At 42.6% G+C, this 23,843-nt stretch overlaps 1 protein-coding gene across 1 annotated transcript; it reads right to left on the reverse strand.

Moving 5' to 3' along the window:
- Window positions 1-115: 115 nt before the first annotated feature.
- Window positions 116-22,451, reverse strand: LOC308372886 (complement component C7-like; the record flags this gene model as incomplete). The annotated part of the gene is made up of 16 exons (XM_080848234.1): window positions 116-288; window positions 398-579; window positions 879-972; window positions 1,147-1,335; window positions 1,609-1,741; window positions 1,843-1,930; window positions 2,455-2,626; window positions 2,822-3,050; window positions 3,371-3,537; window positions 4,076-4,319; window positions 4,828-4,962; window positions 5,199-5,337; window positions 9,785-9,932; window positions 10,041-10,182; window positions 10,376-10,477; window positions 21,738-22,451. The coding sequence occupies 16 exons, from the start codon at window positions 22,449-22,451 to the stop codon at window positions 116-118; spliced, it is 3,051 nt and encodes a 1,016-aa protein (XP_080704360.1).
- Window positions 22,452-23,843: the final 1,392 nt, after the last annotated feature.

Here is a 23,843-nt window from a genome sequence, read left to right on the forward strand (position 1 = left end):
ATAATCATACGATTGACAGCAACCTTAAACCTAATTCTGTTATTTTAGTAATAATGTTAAGTTTCAAATGAGGACTGCATGATGGGCCAGAGTGGAGGAACCTTGAGCAGATCTTTCATGAGGGACAGGCTCCGATGTCACTCACTATGAAGGGCTGACTGTGGCACCTCAATACACCCACCTCACACTCTGACATGGAGACGCGCATGCCGGTCACCCCGAGAGCCACACAGAGAAGCCCATCGGCCTCTGGACACTCCTGGGGTTCTCTGCACACACAGCCCAGACCTGAAAACAACACAGTTAAGACTCCATACCAAAAAAGAAGGAAAGGAAGAAAGAAAGAAAGACAGAAAGTAAAAACACTTAAAATGGCAGCATGAAGTTCTCAACTTACCCTCGCACTTCTCCCATGGCTGGCAGTCTTGACAGGAGGTGAAGTTCTGTGTGGGCCAGTCACAGGAGCTGTCATTGAGGAGAGTGTAACTCCTGCCCAGACACTGCAGGGCACCCAGCTGGCACACGCCCACCTGGCTCACTCTGCCCTTCAGCAGGGAGGCACACACTGGAAAAGAAGCCCTGAACAAGCAGGAAGAATAAATGTCATGAAAAACCATGTTTCTAATATTGCACTACTACAAGTGGGTGTTTTTCTCTTGCAATATAGAAAAAACAACACAATGAGTGGTGGGCCACAAATAACCTGTCAGTACTGAAAGAGATTTGTACCAATGATTTACAAATGGAGGTGACTCAATGACATCTCTAACACCTTCAATAGATTTGCACAGATGCTTCATGGTGTGTACCAAATCTGACATACTTAACATGAAAGTATTTCACGCTGCTGTATCCGCTATGCTAGATGAGAGACTCACTCGCACTGTGAAGGCAGCTTGCATACACACTGCTCCTTTCCTCTGGTCTCCCAAGGTTTACACCGCAGGGCTGGAGGAACTGTGGCGGCTGAGACTATCATACCAAAACACAGCATCATTTATACAAAACGCCATACCCAGAACAATATGAGTGAAATTCACCTCTATCATTGAATCATAAACCATAATCACAAATTGTCATAATTGCATGGACTGCATCAGTACACCCATCCTGAGCGGGGGTGGGGGGTTGTGGGGGTGTTTTTACCTGACTGGCACTCCACACTCTCTGCAGGAGGAGACCACAAGAGACTGGAGCTGCAGGCCACTTCAGGCGCCCCCACTCTCTGCATCCCAGGAGGACAGCTCAGGGACACTCGGTCGCCAATCTGATAGGTGGACTTCGCAAGGGAGCCAATCACAGCTTGCTGAAGAGGAGGGGCATCACATGCTGACTCTGATTGACAAGGTTAGAGATGTGGGAATATTTGACGACAAGGTTAGAGATGTGGGAATATTTGATAACATTTAATGATATACGTGCATTGTTTGGCTAAGAGGCTAACGTTTTATTTTGTTATCACCAGGTGGTGTTACTGAAACCCAGCTGCTATGAAAACCAGCGCAACCAACACTATTCTACCAATGCTTAAAAACGTAACAGTTCAGCCAAAATATTTAAAGGAAGTAGGCTGCATCCCTTAATTAATGCTGCACTTTCATGTCTTACTTTTGCACTCCATCTGTCCTCTGCTCCAGGCGAGGGTGTCTGTGCACTCCACAATCTTCTGCCCTTGGAGGTAGTATCCATCAAAGCAGGAGTACTCCACCTTACTGCCCACTGCATACACATCTTTAGGGTTCTGAAAGAATGAGTATGAAACACTTAGTATAGGGTGATGTATTTGTCAAATAGATTGACACAATGTCTACGACAGTGAGATCATAAGACTGTGAAGCTCACCAGTTCAAAGCCATCTCTCAGAATAGGTGGAGCTTTGCATGACTTCACAGGTGCTAGAGAGGAGTCAAAGCAGTGGGGCTCCATCATCCTGTCCCAGACACACAGGGGTTAGAAAAGAAACACACTACTGCAGAGAAGGCAGATTAACCTGTTATTCACAGATGAATGAAAAGCCTCAAGTGGTTTACAGACTTTAAAGTGTGCAGATTAAGAATGGCCAAAGGTTATCTAAAAGCCCCACTCGGAATATGCTTCATGGGTAGATCATGCATAATGCAAACTGTGTTTTGTCAGACTGTAAGGTTATGTAAACCCTCAATCCTAAAGATATGGTATCATGTGAAACAGTCTGAAGAAATATTTAATCGTAGTACTGCTAAAAAAAGCTTATCATAAAATGCTTATCATAAAATAAATATCCTATTTAATAATTCATATCTGACTTTGAAATTTGGTAGAATCATTCAAAATGATCTCAAAACCTCAATGATCCACCTCAATACTTGACACTGGGGATGAGCTTTTTTTCTGTATTTTGCTGAGCATCACATTTTTGAGTTTATTTCATTGCATTGATGTGATTGATGGATTGCTTATGTGTAGATATCTCACAGAAGATATTCCATATCAGGATCTTCACAGGGCTGTTCATCAGAAGGTTGCCCTATGCAGTGTTTGCCTCCATGGCTTGGTGAGGGATTATTACATGTACGTCTCCTTGACCTTTGACCTCCAGAACAAGCTGTCCAGCTGGACCAACAAGACCAGCTTCCATCAATGACACCTGTGACAAAAAAAAAGACAAAAAAAGTGGGTCAACTTCCTGGAACTTGTGTTCCCCCGGTTTCAGTGTCCATTACACCTTGTTGAAGTGCTGTTAACAGTTACTTCTTTAGACTGCAATATATTCTATTCTGTCTAAGCTGTGTATTTTCCAACAAGTAGCATTTCTATCAGTGCATCACTTAGCAGACAATACCTGGCTGCTCTCCTATGACAGAGCCTGTCTCACAGGCCAGGCCGTAAGTGCCAGGCTTGCAGAAGCAGGAGCACTGTGAGCCCGTGACCACCGGCTGCCCGTTGTTGCTGCAGGGGCGGCAGTGGCAGGGGTGCTGCTCCTCCAGGTACTCCTCTAGCGCCCTCTTCAGGAAGAGTTTCTTCAGTCCTGCACACGGCACCTCCTTCACCAGCTCATACAGAGGCCTCAGCTGCAATCAGCAGAGAAAGACAAACAATCAATATGTATAGCTGAAACAAAATATTTCACATCCACATGATATACTGTGTGAAATAAGTATTTTGTTTACAATAGGGTGCATAGAGTCGATATCACACTCAAGTTAATCTACTTCCCTAAATTAAATATTCCTATAATTGCTATTAATGATAAATGGACTAAGTATGTATTGGAAAGCAAAAATATTGTACACCTCATCCATGTACAACACCTTTGTCATCGTACACGTGTACATTTCTGAGGCGTGGTGTTTACTGCTACTGTAATCATATACTGCCAATGTTGCAGCACCTTTTGTTTGATAACCACAGGGAAGGATGACACTGAGCCAGCCCATTTCTTGAACTTGTCCTGATTGTCACTAGGGTCTTTCACATTCAGCTGTTTCAGACCTTCAGCATACCCTAAATGACCTCCAACGGTGTTGGTTTGAAATGGATTCTTTGAATGACCTCCAACTGTGTTGAGTTAAAATAAGAATTTATCAAACACATACAGCTTGAAGCAAAAATAAAATTGTGTTTTGCTTTGCTTTTTGTATCTTTCACTTTTCTGTCGCTATAATACAATTTTGCATATATTGTTCACATGCAAGATGTACTGTATCTTACCTCGATTCCAGATCTGACGATCATAAAACTTTTCACAATGCGTTTTGGTGATTTTAATGAAAAGAATCCAAATCACAGTTTTTGTGCAATAATTGTAATCTGTTATTGTCATACCTATAAGAAAAAGAAAAGCCGACATTGTTGTATAACACATTTCTCTGCAGTTAGTGTTATTTTCATGGTTCTTAATATCCAAAATATTTTATAGTAAACATTTGGGAAAAATATAACACTTTTGAAATTATAATTTTGTTATCATCTTCAAATGAGCATTTTCTACTTCTCTATTCTTGACAGGTGCACTGTCAGGCCTCTTCTCATCGTTGCCAAAATCAGCCAAAATTCAACCACAAGGTATTCAGGCGACATATCCACAAAAACTCACTGTCCTCTTTTACGGACTCATAGTCCAACTCCAGCAGGAACTCAAACTGGCCTCCCAGCGATCCCTCGGACATGTAGTGAGTTCCAAACCTCTGGAGCAGACTGCGGTAGGCCGAGGCCTCGTACGAGACGGGCAGACTGGAGAGAGCCTTCCTGAACTCCTCTGATAGAGGGAGGTACTTGGGAGCGCTGTTCTGGAACTGAGCCACCTCCACCTCGTTCTTAATGATCAGCAGACGGTAGGACTATGGGGTGGACCAAGAGACATGGGTTACACTTTGTCACGATATAACCATCCCACATAAACTCTACGGTACTGTATCAGCAGGATCAACATATGGAGGATACCATAGCTCACCCTCACTTCTTATGGCAGGTAAATTACATTAAAATATTGTGGTACCACTAGGAATGAATTATTGTCAAGACAGCTCTCACAACATGCTATGACAACAGTATTGTTACATGACAAATACTGGTGATGGTACCAAGTCATTGCTAGTTTTATAAGAAATAACTTTTAACAAAAACTTAAACTTAAAAAGATATTGTATGGCACTGGTACTATGAGATAAGATATGCAAGAGAGGGCTATCTATTTCTTCAGTAACTTCAATTTTCAATGTATTGTTTTAGGGTAAGACACAGTCGTAGCCCTAATGGAATATGACAAAAAACTGATTCTGATTCAAGAGAAGATCATTTCTTCAAGTTCTCAAGCTCACAAAGGACATGAGGATCTTCATGCATCACCTTGTCTCTCTTCATTTCGTAATGAGAAGTGAAGTGATCATAGCCATCATTAACCCTCATCCTCTTCTCGACGTGCTTTATGTAGGACCAGGCACTGTTGTACAACTCGTCTTTGAAATCATTCTCACTCCCCACCTACATAAAAACAGGATTATAGCCGATTTCAAGACACAAGTGAAGCTGCAGCTACACTAAATGTCGTCTAAATACCTCGGATACACGCATACTACATGGTAAACACTGGACAAAAATGCCCTTTTGCATTTGATTTCTAAACATCCCTCAGCAAAAGTATCAACCAACTTCTATTTTGAATGCACGTCAAGTGATAGGGATTAGTATGTTATTGCAGACTGCTGTGGCATTTTTACCTGAAAGGTGTACCTGAGGATACTTTGAGGGAGTCTGTAAAAGGACTTGTGGTCGCCACTGAAGACTTTCCTGCACTGACCACCAAAACTCTTAGTGTTAATGACTGGAGCCCTCAGCCTCTGCGACAATACATCAAACCTGTAGGTGCACAAATTGCATTGTTGTTGCTTTTGAAAAAAAAAACAGTTGGCTTTGTCAACTGCAATAACAACGCAGCAGGCATTGATGAAAGAAAGTTACTTTGATGAACTGGTCTCATATATTGGAAACATGCTTGACACATTCTCCACACACAAAACTGCATGATTGGGTATGGGTATGGGATTGGGTATGAAAAGTTTGTTTCTTTCTCCTTCTATGGCCATTAATCATTAAAAATGGAAGGAGAAGGAGACCGACAGGGACAGTCAATATGTCTACTACAACACCCTTGAATTGAAGTGGCTCTCGGAGGATGTTTTGGTACCATTCTTTATTCATGGCTGTGTTCTTAGGCAAAATTATGAGCGAGCCCACTCCCTTGGCTGAGGAGCAACCCCACACATGAAGGGTCTAAGGATGCTTTACTGTTGGCTTGACACAGGACTGATGGTAGCTCTCACCTTGTCTTCTCCGGATAAGCTTATTTGCAGATGCCCCAAACAATCGGAAAGGGGATTCATCAGTGAAAATGACTTTACCCCAGTCCTTAGCAGTTCAATCCCTGTACCTTTTGAAGAATATGAGTCTGTCCCTGATGTTTTTCCTGGAGAGAATGGCTTCTTTGCTGCCCTTCTTGACACCAGGCCATCCTCCAAAAGTCTTAGCCTCACTGGGCGCGCAGATGCACTCACACCTGCCTGCTGCCATTCCTGAGCAAGCTCTGTGCTGGAGGTGACCCGATCCCGCAGCTGAATCATGTTTAGGAGACGGTCCTGGTGCTTGCTGGACCAAAACATCCTCCGAGAGCCACTTCTCCCAACCATCCAGGAACAGTTTGGTAATGAACAATGCATTTCCCAGCATGATGGAGCACCTTGCCATAAGGCAAAAGTGATAACTAAGTGGCTCGGGGAACAAAACATTGATATTTTGGGTCCATTGGCCAGGAAACTCCCCAGACCTTATGCTGCATTCGAGAAAGCTAGGAGATCGGAGATTTCAGACCTCCAACTAGGAAAAGTGCACTCGAACGCCACTTGAAGTGGAAGATTCTAGTCGTGAGGTGGGGGCAAAATGATCTACCCCGACTTCACGAGTCGGAGCAACCTGACGTCACATAACAATGGCGGCGCCCGTGGAGATGTGTGCCATGGACATTTATTGGACATTTATTGGCATTTAGATGTTTATTTAAGCACTGATGTTACATTAAATTAACATTAAATTAACAATTTGTGTAATGTCAGACAATCAGCCTAGTAGTAGACAGGGTGTAGATCTGTTAACTTCATGGATATTTTAGATGGCTTTTGATGGCTATATTTTAGCAAGATTATAAATAAAAGAGACAGTCTACAGTGTCTCAATACCTCATCCGTCTTTTCCCCTCCTCTGCTTGGTTCGCATATGCAAGAAGACAGCATTGTTTCACGTCAAAATTTCTATTTAAAGACAACGCGAATAAGAGCTTGGCACGGTCGGCCATGTTTGTTGTTTACGTTCAACTTCGTTCGCCTCGAACGCTTTGAGGTCGCACCTAGTACACTCCAAGTGGGATGAATGCGACATCCCAGCTTTCTCGAATGCAGCATTAATCCCATTGAGAACTTGTGGTCAATCCTCAAGAGGCGGGTGGACAAACAAAAAAAAATATTTCTGACAAACTCCAAGCATTGATTATGCAAGAATGGGCCGCCATCAGTCAGGATGCGGCCCAGAAGTTAATTGACAGCATGCCAGGGCGGATTGCAGAGGTCTTGAAAAAGAAGGGTCAAAACTGCACATATTGACTTTTTGCATTAACTTCATGTAATTGCCAATAAAAGCCAGTGACATTAATTTTTAATTATACTTCAGCCTTCCATATTAACATCTGACAAAAATATCTAAAGACACTGAAGCAGCAAACTTTGTGAAAATGCATATTTGTGTCATTCTCAAAACTTTTGGCCACGACTGTATTGTCGAACCACTAAAAAGCTCACAGGCAGATTCAGACACACACAGGCACACATTGAAAATGCACAGGGTGTACTCCTCACAACCAAGGAAGACCAAGTGAAGAGATGGACTGAACACTTTAGAGCACTGCTCAATAGGCAGGCCCCACATCTGACAGCAGAAATCCCACCATCACCAAACCTGTTGAAGATAAACTGCAATCCCCCCGCCAAGTCAGAAATCAAAAAAGCCATTAAGGCATTGAGAGGAGGGAAAGCAGAGGGACCCGACGGTATTCCAGCAGATGCCTTGAAAGCTGACATCGAAACCTCTACCAACATGCTCCACCTCCTACCATCTGGGAGGAAGAATGTGTCCCATCAGACTGGAAAGATGGACACATTGTGAAAATCCCAAAGAAAGGAGACCTCAGGGACTGCAAGAACTACCGTGGAATTATGCTCCTTTCAACTCCAGGGAAGGTGCTCAACCGTATCCTGCTGGAGAGGCTTCAGAAGGGGTTGGATGAGAAACTGAGGGAAAACCAGGCTAGCTTCAGGGAAAACAGATCCTGTGGAGACCAAACCGCCACCCTCAGGATTATCATTGAGCAGTCCATCGAATGGAACACTTCTGTCTATGTAAATTTCATATATTTTGAAAAAGCCTTCGACAGTGTGGATAGGGAGATGCTGTGGAAACTGATGGCCCACTACGGGATCCCAGCAAAAATAACCATCATCATTAGGAGCACCTACCAAGGGATGCGATGCCAAGTCGTCCATGAAGGATGCATATCTGAACCTTTTGAGGTCCTGACCGGTGTGCGGCAAGGGTGCTTGCTCTCTCCATTTCTCTTCCTCCTCTGCATAGATTGGATCATGATACAAGTAACTTGCAAAAGCCGAACTGAAATACAGTGGAGCCTGACAGAGCAGCTAGAAGATCTGGATTTTGCTGATGACCTGGCACTACTGGCTCACACACATCAACAGATGCAGGAAAAATCCGGCAAGCTAGAGGATACCACTGCTCTGCTCTGGCTCAAAACTAACTCATCAAAAACCAAAGTAATGAGAATTAACAGCAACAACAACATTCCCATAACCATGAACCAAAACCAACTAGAGGAAGTAGCAAGCTTCACATGCCTTGGGACTATCATTTCTGTGGATGGTGGTAGGGAGGAGGACGTCCAAGCCAGAATTGGAAAGGCAAGGACAACATTCAACATGCTCAACAATATCTGGAAGATGAAAAACCTGTCACTCAAGACCAAACTACAAATCTTCAACTCAAACGTGAAGTCCACCCTACTATATGGCTCTGAAACCTGGAAGACCACCACTACCATACTCAATAAGCTGCAAACTTTCACAAACCGGTGCCTCAGACGCCTCCTGGGAATCTACTGGCCCAACACCATCTCAAACGCCAACCTGTGGGAACTCACCAAACAAGAAACAATAGAAACCCAAATCCGGAGGAGGAAATGGAAGTGGATAGGTCATACACTCAGAAGACAGAAGTCAATCACGAAGCAAACCCTAACCTGGAACCCACAGGGCAAGAGGAAGAGAGGCAGACCGAGAACCACCTGGAGAAGAACCACAGAACAGGAAATGAAGAAAGAAGGGCTGTCCTGGCAACAACTGGAGCGGAGGGCCCAAGACAGGAGAGGATGGAGGGGCTTTGTCGATGGCCTATGTTCCTCTGGGAACTTAAAGGCCTAAGTAAGTAAGTATATATTGTCGAAAGTGCACGAAATTGAAAGTGGTGGATCATTATGAGACCCTCTGAATGCATGCCAAGTTTCGTGCAATTCCGTCCATGGGGGGCCATACATTTTTTTTTTTTATGTGACTGTACACCAACTGGCCTGTAGGTGGCCTGACACAGTTTTCTTCGAATATCCCAAGAACTGTAGGGCTTAGGAGGGCCACATGTTTTTTGTATGTTTGTCTTAAGGGGTCATGTCAACCCATCCCATAACCACTCATTTTATGTATAGCGCCACCTAGTTAAAAATGAAAAAGCAAACATGAGGTGATGTAATTGCAGGTATCTCTGGCTGACATGGTCAAAACTGCAACAGATGCAACAGATACACACATACACAGTAGACATTCGTATGCACACATAAACACACAGTAGACATGTGTTTGGGTCAATTCAACTTTTCTTAACAACTGTATGTGACCTGTTTTAACAAACTGCATTGCAAAAGAAAAATATACCAAAACAATCTCCAAATCATCAATAACTATCACAAATAATTTCTTTAATACATAAAAATGAAACACAAACCAATTTACACTCACAAAACACATAAAACACACAAACACACTGACAACCATGACTCATTCTGTGCCAAAACCTACTGAACAGTTCGGCAGTCTAGTTCTTGTCTGTTTTAAAATTGTTCATTAATACTACAAAATGTTAATATGTACACTGAAAGAGAGAGAGAGAGAGAGAGTGAGAGAGAGAATAGTGTGCTCACCCCAGGCCAGTTTGTTCCAAGTGAGGAGGGGTTTTCTGTCCGTCACACACAGTATTACTGGTGGCTTCATCACAACCGTGTTCATCCAGGCCATCTTCCTCACAGTCCTGGTCGCCATTACACACCAGAGAAGGATTTATACACTTACCTGTAACTCACGTATACAGAGGGAGAGAAAGAGAGAGAGAGAGATACTTACACCAAACGCTGAAAATAAAATCTAAAACACACATGCATGAAGCTAGTAGTCTTGTACCTGAGTTGCAGCGGAACCTGTCTCCACAGCCTGATTCCAGGGGACACTTTTTAGTGGGAACACAGTCTTGGGTCCTACTGGCCTCTCCTGAGCACGGGACTCCCCCAAACTGAGCAAAGGCCTCAACGGAACGAGTCTGCTCCTGAAAAACAATGAGACATTCTCCGTTAACCCTTTAAACATGCCCTACAGTTTACAATAGCTTTTCAGCACTTTTCAGTGTCTGTGACTCTAGCAGCCATACATAAATTCATACTGTCATTTCAAATAATGCAACTACCCTGCATTACTGAACACCTATTCTTAGCTTAAGAGGAAATGATCTGATGAGGAACCTGTGTTTTGGTGCACCCATTACACTCCGACCAGTCTCCATAAGGCCCCCATCTGCAATTCACCCATTGGACACAACTGAAAACAAACAGAGGATTGGTGTTCTGCCTTGATTTGAGCAGGTTAATGACACAGAGTTTGAGTATCAGATGCCGGGAAAGACCACTTGTGTTTGTATTGTGATAATGTTATGTATCTATTGCTTAATTGTAATTTCAATGATTTTAGGGACTGGAAGTACAAAATGTATGTGAATTTATGAGGAGGTTACAGTAATAAGGACTCAGAAGAATACTTACTGCATGCGTGACAACACTAAGACAAGAATCACCAGCAAAATATAAATCCTGGACAGGTATACCTTGGAGATAAGAAATATAGTTCAACTACGAAGTGATGTTGCAGTCATTTATTATGTGGTTCAACATAATATTGCAGAAACCTCATACTCTTTTTATGATGCTGCAAAATAATACAGCATGACATCTTTTCATGTTATGAATGTTTTTCTGATGTTGTAGACCAACTGACATGAACAAAAACAGGCATTTAATGGGTCATCCCTGTTTCTTATCTTTCTCAGACGTTCTCTTTAAACTAATTTGCTCACAACCATAATGTTTGTTTCTATATCAATGTTTCTATATTCACTGATGAATAGTGTTTGTTTCTATACATCAATGTTTCTATATTCACTGCTGAATAGTGTTTGTTTCTATACATCAACGCTTCTATACTCACTGATGAATAGCGTTTGTTTCTATACATCAATGTTTTTTCAAACTCACTGATGAAAAGTGTTTGTTTCTATACATCAACGTTTCTATACTCACGAATAAACAGCAAAGAGAGAGAAAATTCTTACCTCCATGGTGATGGCCAGGACTGCCAACTGTGTAATCACCATACAGTGTAAAAATGGCTCAGCAGTCCAAAGTCCAAAATTGACCCCAATATTTTCTATCTCTTAGCCATTGTGGCTCCGGCCTTAAAGGCACCCAGTGCAACTTTCGAGGCTTAAAAATAAACATTCAATTTCTAGTCTTTTTTACACGTAGTAAGTTTCAATAACTCCATACCATTACATATCGACATTCAATGAGCAAAGATTAGACGTCGTTGTGTGGTGAGAACTGATAGAAAATCGATAACAACAACAATCGCCGCCATTTTCTTTATTTTTTGTAACCTACAATAAATAAAGCAGGATTCCAGTCAATGGAAAAATGGCCTCTCCCCACCGGTTGTTTCGATTTTCTATCAGTTCTCACCACACAACGACGTCTCATCTTTGCTCCTTGAATGTCGATATGTAATGGTATGGAGTTATTGAAACTTACTACGTGGAAAAAAGACTAGAAATTGAATGTTTATTTTTCATTGAATGTTTATATAAAGTTGCACTGGGTGCCTTTAAGGCTTTAGTTGTCTGACTATTTGGCCTTTTCACAAAACAGTTTCAATGTGTTCACTACAGGCAGTTGTGAACGGCAATGTACTTCTGTCCCACTAGTGATTGTGAAATTATTTGTTTAAACCCTAACACTGAGGTCACATTTCTGCAATTCCTATTTTTGTGTGGAATATAAGCTTTAAATGACTGGCCTATCACAATTTTTTTTTGATTATTGTATTATACTGTATCTTACAACTGTGTACTGCTATTGCAGTTAGCCTTAATGTTTATCACAAGTAGAAATTGACATTTTTATGAGTGAAAATTGCTATATGTCACACTAAGAGTTGCGACTTCCTGAGTATTCCTGTTATTCCAGTTGCTAATGTCATGGAAAAGCCTTTATGGGAAATACACTCCACATATTGCTAGCTGATTTCACTCTGCGTATTAACAAGTTAGCAAACATTCCTAATGTGTCTGCAGACTACCTTCAAAGCATAACAAGAATCAATTCATCAACTGATGTTCAACAATGTATCAAAGAGTTTCGACAAAGGTCTTGACTTGATCACATAGTAGGCATAACAGTCAAAATGATCTGTGCGTGGTGTGTGTGTGTGAGTGAGTGTGTATGTGCGTGGTGTGTGTGGGTGAGTGTGTATGTGCGTGGTGTGTGTGGGTGAGTGTGTATGTGCGTGGTGTGTGGGTGAGTGAGTGAGTGTGTGTGTGTGTGGTGTTTGTGGGTGAGTGAGTGTGTATGTGCGTGGTGTTTGTGGGTGAGAGTGTGTGGGTGAGTGAGTGTGTGTGTGTGTGGTGTGTGTGGGTAAATGAGTGTGTATGTGCGTGGACCGGTGTGTGTGGGTGGGTGAGTGAGTGTGTAAGTGATTGTGGATGTGTATATTACCTGAGGAGTCAGCTCCACCTCCAGCTCTCCACACAAATACTGTCTCTCAAATTCTGCATTTTCCCCGACATACGACGAGATCATCCTCTTGATTTGCTTTGTTCTTAGCAAAAGGCAGAGGCCAAAGTTATCCACTCTGAAACACGTGTGGATGTGTGAAGCACACATATTCACACAGTAGCTGACCTCACTCTCACAGATTTTGTATCATCTATACTTAAGACAGCAGAGGAGAATGGAAAATGGGCACTTCTGGTAAATGCGCCTGTTTTGCATTTAAAGCGACATTATCACTTTAACATAATTTTTACATTTAATACATTCAGTAGATTCAATGGGCCTCATTCTCGACAGCAGTTGAGAAGACTTTAAGAAGGACTTTCTTCTAAACTCCACTTCGGTGGATTTAGGAAAACATTTGCCATTCTCCATAGTTTTATCATCTGGGATTTCTTCTGAACTTTAGAAGACTTTCAGAACGCGAAATAGCAGTCCTATCTCTGCCGGAAACTGCTGTCGAGAATGAGACCAAATGACTTTATGTCAGTGGTTATGACCCATTGGCCCCTTGCAGAGAAAAACATAACACAAAAAAAGGCTGAGGAAAAGAATGTGGCTGTGCACTGCTGGTATTGCACCACTGATGTCCAAAAACAACAAAATGTTCCCCCAAATGTGGTTTTCCATGAAAAGGCATTATGCTCCGGCAGTGGGGTGTGAGGGTTTTAACGAATTCTTTCTCAACAAAGAGCTTGCTGGCAGATTTACAAGACTGTCATTTCTCATAACAAGCGCCAGTAGGTTGGCGGATTTGCAGAAGTCTCTTTCATGGAAAACAGGGCACTGCCTTGTGTTTGGAATGCCTGAGGGTGGCGCTTAAATAGAGATTTCTGGTAAACTGTTCCAAGGACAAGCCCTCAAACGGGTGCACGCTAAGGCTAGAACTGACGCAGGCTGATATTGAATAAGTCGGGTCTCTTAAGTTTAAATCTTTTAACAATCTGTGTGGTCTTTTCTTCTCTGGACACCACCATCCCAAGAGCACAGTGAACGGTAATTTCGGAATTACACTTTTTTGAGGAGATGTAATGTTGAGCAGATCCGCTAAGGAAGCTTGTTACTGTTACGAATTTGAGGTGGGGTGTTGAACTCAAACACACGACTCAGACACAAGGGGTAGAATGAAGAATAAACGTTTTACTGTCCAGGGTTCGGTACACGGTTAGACAGTCCAGGAAGAAGGCAAACAAAGCCAAAAGGGCAAAGGCAAGAGAGAGGTCAAATACAATCCAGGTTGGCAACACGAGAAACTTCAATAACTGTGAACACGGAGGAACACTCGAAAAAAACACTGAGAACACTGGGAAACCAGTGGCGGTCCGTCAGGGCCTTCAAGGCCTTCTCTGCTGGCCTAAACATCATCAGAAAATAAATGTAATAAAACAAATTTAATTTTAATATTTTCTTTTCATAAATATGTATTAAATGATTCCCCATAGTCCATTATCTTCATTTCATGCTTCCAGCGTTGTTCATTTATGTTAGAGCTTTCATCCAATCATATTTCCGCTATCATGTGTTGCCACGCTCCTTGAAATCTTCCCAGAGAACAGAAATCTTCCCTGAGGCCTTCAGAATTCACATTGAAGGCCCGTGTACATCTGATTGGCTATCACAACTTGCTGTTTCAGTTCATTTAAGTTGAATGAACTGAAACAGACAGTTGTGACAACCAATCAGATTTCGAGTTGGCGACAATGGGCCTTCTAGAAGGCCCGGAAGAGTTCTTTCCTCGCGTTGAACGTGACACGTAAACGTCCTTTGATTGGATACTGAGGCAGACCGGTGCAGTGCTTCAGTGCTCAGTTTAGCTGGCTAAAACGACGTACATCGGTTTCAATGCTTATTCTTCTAGTTGTTTCAATTGGTAAGACTAAATATAATTACATTAACCAACTCAAATAAATTAGTTTACACAAACTTGATAATTCCAGTTTTTGATACAATTACAACGCCATTTTCAAGACGGAACTTTCAAGAAAAACTGGATATCGTGAGGATGGGAAGTTTAATGAAACTGCTTTGCAGGTGGGACAATGCGATGTTACTTGTTAAACCTCACATTGAGTCACATAGGCTACTTTTGGTGGACTTTATAAAACTTTGTAGACTAATCCCTGAAAATCGCCTTTTATTTTTAAGTTGTGACAGTAATATCCAAGCGACCATATAACTTAGAGTTTACTACTCTTAATGTATTGTTAATACGGGTGTATTGATTTGAAATGCTCCGGAAATATTAATAAAGTCTGTTGTACTCGACTATGTTAAGGTGATGCAATGCTCACTTATACTGCCTTTCTGTATAAAATATACTGGTTCGAGAGCCATGGCGTCATAATGATGGTATTAGGAGGTGGATTCACTCAGTTTAACATCGTGTAGGACATCGCTGAAGGCCTAGTCGTGAAATGCACGGACCGCCACTGTGGGAAACAAATACGCAACATTTATGACAAACCAGCAACGAGAGACAAGAACAAGGGCTCTGTTCTGATATCCATACCCTCCGTACCTACCATCCTTAGTTTGAGTATGTAGGGTGTTCCGATTTCGATCGCGGCGAAAAGAAGTATACCCAAAGGACCCGTATGTGTACTCATAACGGACAAAACGCTGAGTGTGGAACCAGGGTACACTTTCCATTCTCAACGGCCGCCATCTTGTCTACGTATCGGAAGAGACGGAGCCAGGCAGAGCTTTTCGTTTTATTTAGAAATCAATGGCGGACATAATGGCTACGGTGGCTACGATAGCAGAGTCGGTAGACCACAAGGCTACAGACCGTAAATGTCAATATCAGCAGTAATTAAACAACTGTACTGATATTAAATGTACTACTAACATGCCATTCTCAAATTAAAGCCAGTGACATGAGTATTTTGGTGGTTTTTAATGATGTATACCGACAGTTAGCATACCTACCTAGCCTAGCTTGGTAGCATTACCATTGGTTCTGAATGGCAGTTATGCTAAGCAGCTGGCTATCCCCCCACCCGGGACTGTAGTTAGACCGACGAAGAGGCACTAAATTGGGACACTTTTCGCTTGATGAGCGGGGGCAATTATGCCGTGATTGATTAACAAAGAATTGTCTGAATTCATTAGGGATGTATACGTTATGTCACTGTCGGTAGCTGATGATGAATGCTCGCTTGCTAACAACGTGCTTGCTAACGCACAGCTTGATGACAACTCTTAGGGAGGTATACTCTGTAATTTCTGGTAAGTGCACCACGGAGTATTAGATTTGGAACAACACTCACCTGCTGAGAATCTGCGTACCTAGTAAGTGTGTACTGTGTACTGCGTATAAGTATACTCATGGAGGTAAGGATAACGGAGCGTAGCAATGGAGTATATATACACACACAACAGATAACAGGGGACAGGTGAAGACAATCAAGGCGGGGGAGACAATGACAGCAACGAGGGCACATGGCAAACACAAACAAACACAGGGAAGCACATGGTGAAAAGCACATGGTGTGAACAAGGAAGCACAAAGACTAGACAACAAAGATCACATGACACAAGGGAGACAAACTAATAAACAGCACAAGCAGCATAACAAGGGGAGGGCGTGAGGAGACAGACACGAGGAGACAAGGGTAAACAAACACAAATGAAGACACACGTGAGAACACAAGGTATACATAGGGAAACAAGACAGGGACAGAGCACAGACCTTACAGTTACGTAGCCTATACATTGTTTACAATTCATTTGTTGACTATCTATCTACCTTATAGACCAATAGAAGACACAATTAATATTTTTACAAAAACAACTATATTATTATCATGATTATTATTACAATGGTTGTTATTAAGTATTATTATTAAGTATTATTATTATCAGTAGCCTAGTAGTAGTAATCGTATAAATAGTATTAAGAACAGAAGAGCTCAGTTGATGATGATGAAGAGGATGATGATAGTTGTTGCTTTGTTGAAGAGCTGGTTTTAAGAAAAACTAAAAGTAAATGAACCATAAAGTGGGCTTCCATCAGGATAAGGCTGGTAATCATCCTGTTTGGCATGCATAATTAATGTGTAATTAATAGAATAGCATAGTTGAAATGTTGAACTTCCTAGTTCATTCATGGCCACTGTGTATTAGATTAGATCAGAATAATTAGTAAATGTTTGAATTAGGCTTGCAGTTTTCCCAGTGTAGTCAAATGTGGATCAAAAACCTAAAGCGTGAGCACATCCACTGTCATTTCTCATTTTCTTAACCAAATTACTATAAATGTATTTCAGACAGGAAACTCTCAGAATTAGTAAATAAGATTTTATTAATGTAAGTACAAGGTAGTATGTTTGGTCATGGCGCCCTAGATCTGCTCAAGCTGCTGCTGCAAGATAAAGCTGCAAAACTGCAACTGCTGCATAAAATACAATTTACACTGTAAATTGCTGCCACAATAAATAAGACAAGCAGGAATTAACGAAAATCACCAACAGAGCAGATGGACGCCAGACATGTGTGCTGCGCTGCTGCAAAATGTTTCAGTTTCAGTGACCTATAAATGAAACCCAGCCTTGGTGAAAGCATGGGCAAGCTAAGTGAACTAAAATACCAGTGTCGATAACTAGTGACAATGTGTGTACCTCAGATCGAAGACCGAGGTTAGCTAATGGTGAGATCTACCAGTGAATGCGAAAATAAAGAATAGGCTACCTGATTCAATGACCAGCAAGCTGGAGTGACGCCCCCCAAGAAGAGCAACAGAGTGAAGCACAGACAACAGGTTAAGGGGTCCCAGCACCACCTGAGCAATTACTCATAAGCTTTTGGCCATTGACAATGTCTTTGGCGTTAGGTCTGACATATCTTTCATAAGCTGAAGATGAGGGTGGCAGCCGGTACTTTAGGCGCAGCAGTTGTGGCAGCTCCGATCCTGAAGGAATGAGGCGTGTATGCTTTAGGATCCAAGCCGCAAAGCTGGCAAATGGACTTCAGCTTTTCGGAGAACCAGGCTCTGGTCATGGGCTTGCCGTCCGGTGTGAGGAACAGGGGCTCATCGGGGGCAGCAGAACGGCGGGAGGCGAGATAGCGAGATATGGAAGATAAGGGACAGAAATCATTGTTAGAGGCAGAAATAATGATAGGCACACCCTTGCAAAATGTATCAGTTTTTGAGTGTTTTAAAATTAGAGTGAAGTGCTTGTGATCTAGTAAGAGATCGGACATGGTAAGGTCCGAAGTGGGATTGAAAAAACAAGTTTTTGTCGTGAATTCACCAGCCCTTAGAAACCCATAAAAAGCAGTTAAATATACTGATTCAAGCAGGGTGTCTGTGTAGGAATCGAAAACACCCAGCCGCAACCTGTGCACTAATTTGTGAAGGAGACACAAGGTGAGAGGAAGGCGTTTATCTTTGCCTGCTGGACTTTCCTTCTGGAGGCCATTCATCAGGAGACGGATGGAAGGATGACTTAATAACTAATAACAGAAGGATCCTTGCAGCGAAGGTGAAATTGAATACCTGCTAGTGTAGATTTAATAGTAGAGGGACATAACTTTCTGGAATTAAAACAGTGCACAATGAAGGAGCTTATAATCGGAATGTTTACTGGCAAAACAGGCGTGAAAAAAGCAGCACAGAAGGAGGTGAAGTGAGACCAAGCAATGTCATAAGAATTCAGTGTTGATTTGGCCATCCCCAACCTCATATAGTGCGCAGCTGAAGAGGGATAGGTCGACAAAGTATTTAGTCTAGGATCATATCCTTGACTGGAGGGCATTCCAGGCTGGACACATCCGCGTCTGGACATAATCTGCGGAATCTCTGAAATTCAAAGCGAGATAATGCATCAGCTTTATCGTTGGCGAGGCCGGTAATGTAGGTAGCCTTAATGATAAAATTCTTAATTATGCATGTCCAACTTAGACGCCTGATTAGTCTATTAATGAAAGGAATAGATGAACGGCCTTTATTAATTATATGGACGGCTGCAATATTATCGCAAAGGACTGAAATCCTTTTAGAACGCCACCCATCGCCCCACAAAATGCAAGCCACAGCTACAGGGTAAATTTCGAAAAGCGCTGAAGACTTAACGAAATCAGCGAACCACTGATTACCTAGAATGCCCCCGAAGCCGACAGACGGAGCAGCATCCGTGGAAAAGGAAAGCTCATGCGAGGATTCAACAACATCATTATAGAAAAAAAGATATCCCATTCCAATAGTTTAAAAGTTTACACCAAAACTGGAGATCTGATCGGCACCCTTCATCCAAGACCACATCATCAAATAAATTTGGAACGGATTTCGCCAGTTCTAGTAATCTTGAGATAAAAGAACGACCTTGTGGGATAATACGCATAGCGTAATTGAGATGGCCTAAGAGGGACAACAGGTCTCTTTTCGATAGGGAAACGGAGGACTGAAAAGACTGAATCATTCCCCTTATATGAAGTAATTTATCCTCGGGAAGGGAAGCCTGCATAGAAACTCTATCCAACAGAATCCCTAGGAATTCTAGCGAAGTGCAGGGGCCTGAAGTCTTTTCTGCAGAGAGCGGTACACCAAGAAGAGCGAAAACTCTTTTTAAGGTAGAAATAGACCTAGCTGGAGGGGAGTTAGGAAAATCCACCACTAAAAAAATCGTCCAATAAATGAAGAACAAAAGGAAGCCGACAATTGTTAAGAAGTATCCAACATAAAGCCTCCGACAATGAATCAAAATTTTTCGGGCTGCTACGACATCCGAAGGTTAAACGTACAGCGAAATATAATTTGGATCTCCATCTAACCCCGAAAAGATGCCATTGGGAGGGGTGGAGAGGCATAGTTTTAAATGCGTCTGTAATGTCTGCTTTCCCCAGCCATGCTCCTTTGCCTGCGGTTTTGATAAACTGAATGGCGTTATCTACTGAAGCATAACATAGAGAAAACCTCTCCGGGGGAATCAGACTGTTTATACTTGGAACATTTTCATTATTGTGGGGTGCGGATAGATCGATAATAAACCTTTTCTTGCCCGAATATTTGCGTGTGGCGACTCCAATTGGATTAATGCGGTGTCGGTAGTCCTACAAAAGACTTCATTACCCACAATTCCCTTATCACCCAAAGTCTTATCTGCAAGAGAAAGTATTGGCTGAAAACAAGGTGTTAAAAAACGTGACGCACTTTCTCACTATAAACTGCGTTGAAATGATACATTCTTTCTCTTTATGCTCTCTCTACTCTGGCGTTGGCCAGCTCACATCTCTCTATCTCCTGGCGTCGGCCAAGGAGCGTCTTCGTCCTTCCACCGTCACCTGGTGAAGGCCTACTCTTTTGTTTTCAACAAAGACAATCTCTCGTTAGCCAAACACTGCCCGCTAACTGAGACAACGTAAGTTAAGCAAAGCAGCTAACAATAAGACCTGCCAGTTAACTCTGCAACGGGAGAAACAAAGCACAACAGAGACCTCGCGGAAACTGCAACATTCCGAGCGATCAAATCCTCCGATCTAAACTGCAGTGTAATACCGACGACATCACAGTAAGGACAACTTTCTCCACCTACGGACTTCTTCTCTGCCTCAGGAACATCGGATGCGCCAACACTTTTCCAAAGGACTGGTAACATCGACTGGGCAGTTAGCTATCTAGCTATTCACAACCTGGCTAAGCATAGGACTGTTTACATATGCCATTGTTCATGTATTGTATCTGTTTTGTGTACCGAACATAACTGTTATATACTTTCATTGTTAGTTGGTAGTTGGCTTCGCCACACCATCCAAGGGAAATCGTTAGGATAGCTTATCAGACACACGAGTCTTGCATGCATTACTAACCATCTCTTTATTCTAACATGGCATCTTAAATCACATACGATTACAAATACATTGGCCTTCATATAGCCACACACGCTAAGCTCATAATCGAACTTCCCGCTACATAGGCTCGTCCCTTACATACCACACTTGTATGTTCACGAACGTGCATACACATGCACGCGGAACTACGGTAGTCAGGACAAAGGGACACACGCACATACTTTCAGGCGCGCTCCTAAAAGCGCAACACCTAGTTTACAAGCTCGCTCACACACACACTCCCTCTCCCTTACACATACATATACTTCTTCAATTAATTAGTTAGGTACATTTAGCTAGATTACAAATTGTGTGTTATTCTCTTATCATTGTGTTAATAAATACTTTGATTTATATACGCTGGTTTATTTAATGTTACACAAGAATGGACGTTGTCAACCTCTTCTATTCAGAACTCCAATGACCTTCAACCATACTATTAATAAGGTAACTTTGTTTGTAGTTATTAATTTAATTATTAATCAGAGTTCCAAATTGATAGTATAATATATTTTATGAGACTGATATATTTAATGAGACTGATTTGTGGATTATCAACTTAATTGATCTGCCTTTGTGTTGAATGGTTGATCCCTGTCCAATCGGGTGAGATTACCAACATATTGTTGCTGTTGCAAGGACAGCACCAGTGTGTCTTGGTGGCCCTTGTGAAGTCAATATCACAATTCATACACAATTGCACCCACATTCACCCGGCGCCTGCTCACTGGGTAAGATACCTACCTAATCTGGTACTCCCAAATGAGAATGGTACCCATTTTACCTACAGCGGAAAATCTTGAAAGGTGACTTGCGAAATGGACCGATCAAATACCCCTTGTCGACTTCTTTCTTGATAAGGCCATCCACAATGTCAGGCTCTCTCATGGCCGACTGTTAATTCTTGCACACATACGAGGTAGTAGGAAACAGACTTAAGAAAGTAATAAGAAAGTTGACAAAATATCTGTTGGGGTGTAAGGCGAGATGATTGGACAGCTCAGGCACGTTGATTGGGGTTGAAGGATGTTTAATCATGTTCGTTTGTTGTTTGATGGACTGCTTTCTTCCTGCGGGGACAAACAGCTCTGGGATGACTATCACCACAACTACTACAACAGTGTAGAAATTTGCATTTCAAATAAGGACAGACCGATTCGTTGAAATTAATACACACCGGTGGTCGGCTTGGGATAGCTCTTCCTTGGTTGAGGAAGGGAGCGCTGGGCTTAAACCCAGGGAACGACGAGTTGGACTGAACGGATCTTTCGCAAAGATTAGCCTGGTGATCGAAGGAACCACAGATGGAACAGGAGAGCTGGCGGTGACCATAGGTCCTGCGAGGCTGGATGTCAACAGAAGGCCCGCTGGTTCCCGGAAACGGCTCTAGAACGCTTGAAGCAGCGGCCACGGGGACTGAAGTGCTTTCCAGGGTGGAGATGCGGCTGTTAAGAGAGACGAGGGATTCCTTCATGTCCAGTATGGCTTGAAGGACGAGGTCCTCCGGTTCTTCCGCTCTGCGTCTCTTCGCGGGTCCAGGCTTCGCTGCTGGGGTAGAGTGCTTTCTTTTCGCCTTGGCTTTCCTCGGCGTTGGTTGATGTGGAGAGGAGGGGGAAACAGGATCAGAGGAGGACATGAAAAAACGGAACAGCTCCTCATGGGACATCGCTGGTGGGGGGGAAATCCCACGATGGAAGAGGTCCTCCAGGATCTTAGGCACGGGCCAGTCGGCGATCGTTGGTTGTTTGAGCGCAAGCCGCTGGCTGCGGCGAGCCCGTGCCGGGAAATCTTCCGGGTTAGGCGATGAGCCTGCAATCAAAAGTGGCGACATTTCGTTGTCTTCTGACTCCCCGGCGGAGGCGGAATCATTGGTCTCCCGGATCACCGACATAGGTAAGACGACAACTAGTACACTTACGAAAGACAAGCAAATAAGCGGCGTCATTGCTCGAGAGCTGGGTGAATCTGACCTGGAGACCGGAGGATTTAAACTAGCGCGGGCGTATGGGAGCAAAGTGATTGGATAGGTTGCGTTGTCACTAATTAGGGGCGTCACTCCGTTTCCTGTATGAACTTGGTCATTCAGTGCATGCCTCATTGAATGCTTGCATGATGTGTTGACAGTGTGCTTGGATGGCTTGGCCTAGCTGATTTTCTATTCTGTTCATTATCTGACATTCCACATGAGTTCATATCTTCCAAGAGGGAGAGGACAGAGAATGTCAGCTATTAAGGTATTAGACTGGCTTGCATTGAATATAACTGACAGCTGCACTTCTGTTTGAAGTGTGCACTTAAGCCTGGCTTGGTGCAGGCACTTATTTTCCAAGAGACAAATACAAGCACTGTATCCATTGTGACAAAGTCTTATCTGATAGAGACTGTCGGTATCTGTGTGTAGCTGATATACAGTGGAACTGTACAAAAAGTTTCTTCCAATTTAATTTTCTGCCGTGGCAGAGAGAAGAAACTGGAAAGCTGCTAAAGAGTAGCAGGGCATCATTTCACAACTGCTGGACAGAGCACAACATTATTTGGCGTAAGAGAGATGTCATGGTCTGCAGTGGCCTGTTTACTCGGTTAGGTTTCACAATGTTGCTAGACAGATGTGGTTTCCCTGAACACATGTGATTTCTATGAATTTATGCAAGAAATCATATCCAACCGCACATTGGCATATGGATTTGCCATAATACTTTGGAATCTACTTTTGTAATCCTATCACGTGACGTCAGTAATAATCCTGTACTCCATAACATTCATTTGCTATTGCCACAGTATAGCAATATACCTCTACTAGTGTCGCATATCTTTTAGACATAACTCTTTGGGGGGGAAAAGACGACACAATCAAGAGGCAGGAGAAACCAATCAGGTTAACAAACAGGGTAATCAACAGAGCAGGTGTGGTAAACTGCAGGTGGGAGCAGAGCTCAGGATAATCAAGGTAGCACATGGCATTAACAAACAAATAAAGGAAGCACATGGTGGCCAGAGTTTCTTTGCTAGAAGAGGGGGTACTAACAAGTTCTAGAAAAGCATATTCAAGTTTCAACTGAAAAGGCAATTAAGGACAGTTTTTGACTATAGAAGAGCTTGAGTAACATGTGTCCCCCATGACTGAATCAATATGCTTAGGGCCGAAGATTGTAAAGGGGCACAGGAACATATTCAACATTAAGTTCATGTATCTTGTGTCTGTGTGAGCCAGTGTATTGCCTACAAACCTCTATGTGCCTCTCACCAAACCCAATGTAATTCAATTGGTCATTTGAAATGTGTT

This window comes from Sprattus sprattus, assembly GCF_963457725.1.
Source record: "Sprattus sprattus genome assembly, chromosome: 11".
NCBI lineage: Eukaryota > Metazoa > Chordata > Actinopteri > Clupeiformes > Clupeidae > Sprattus > Sprattus sprattus.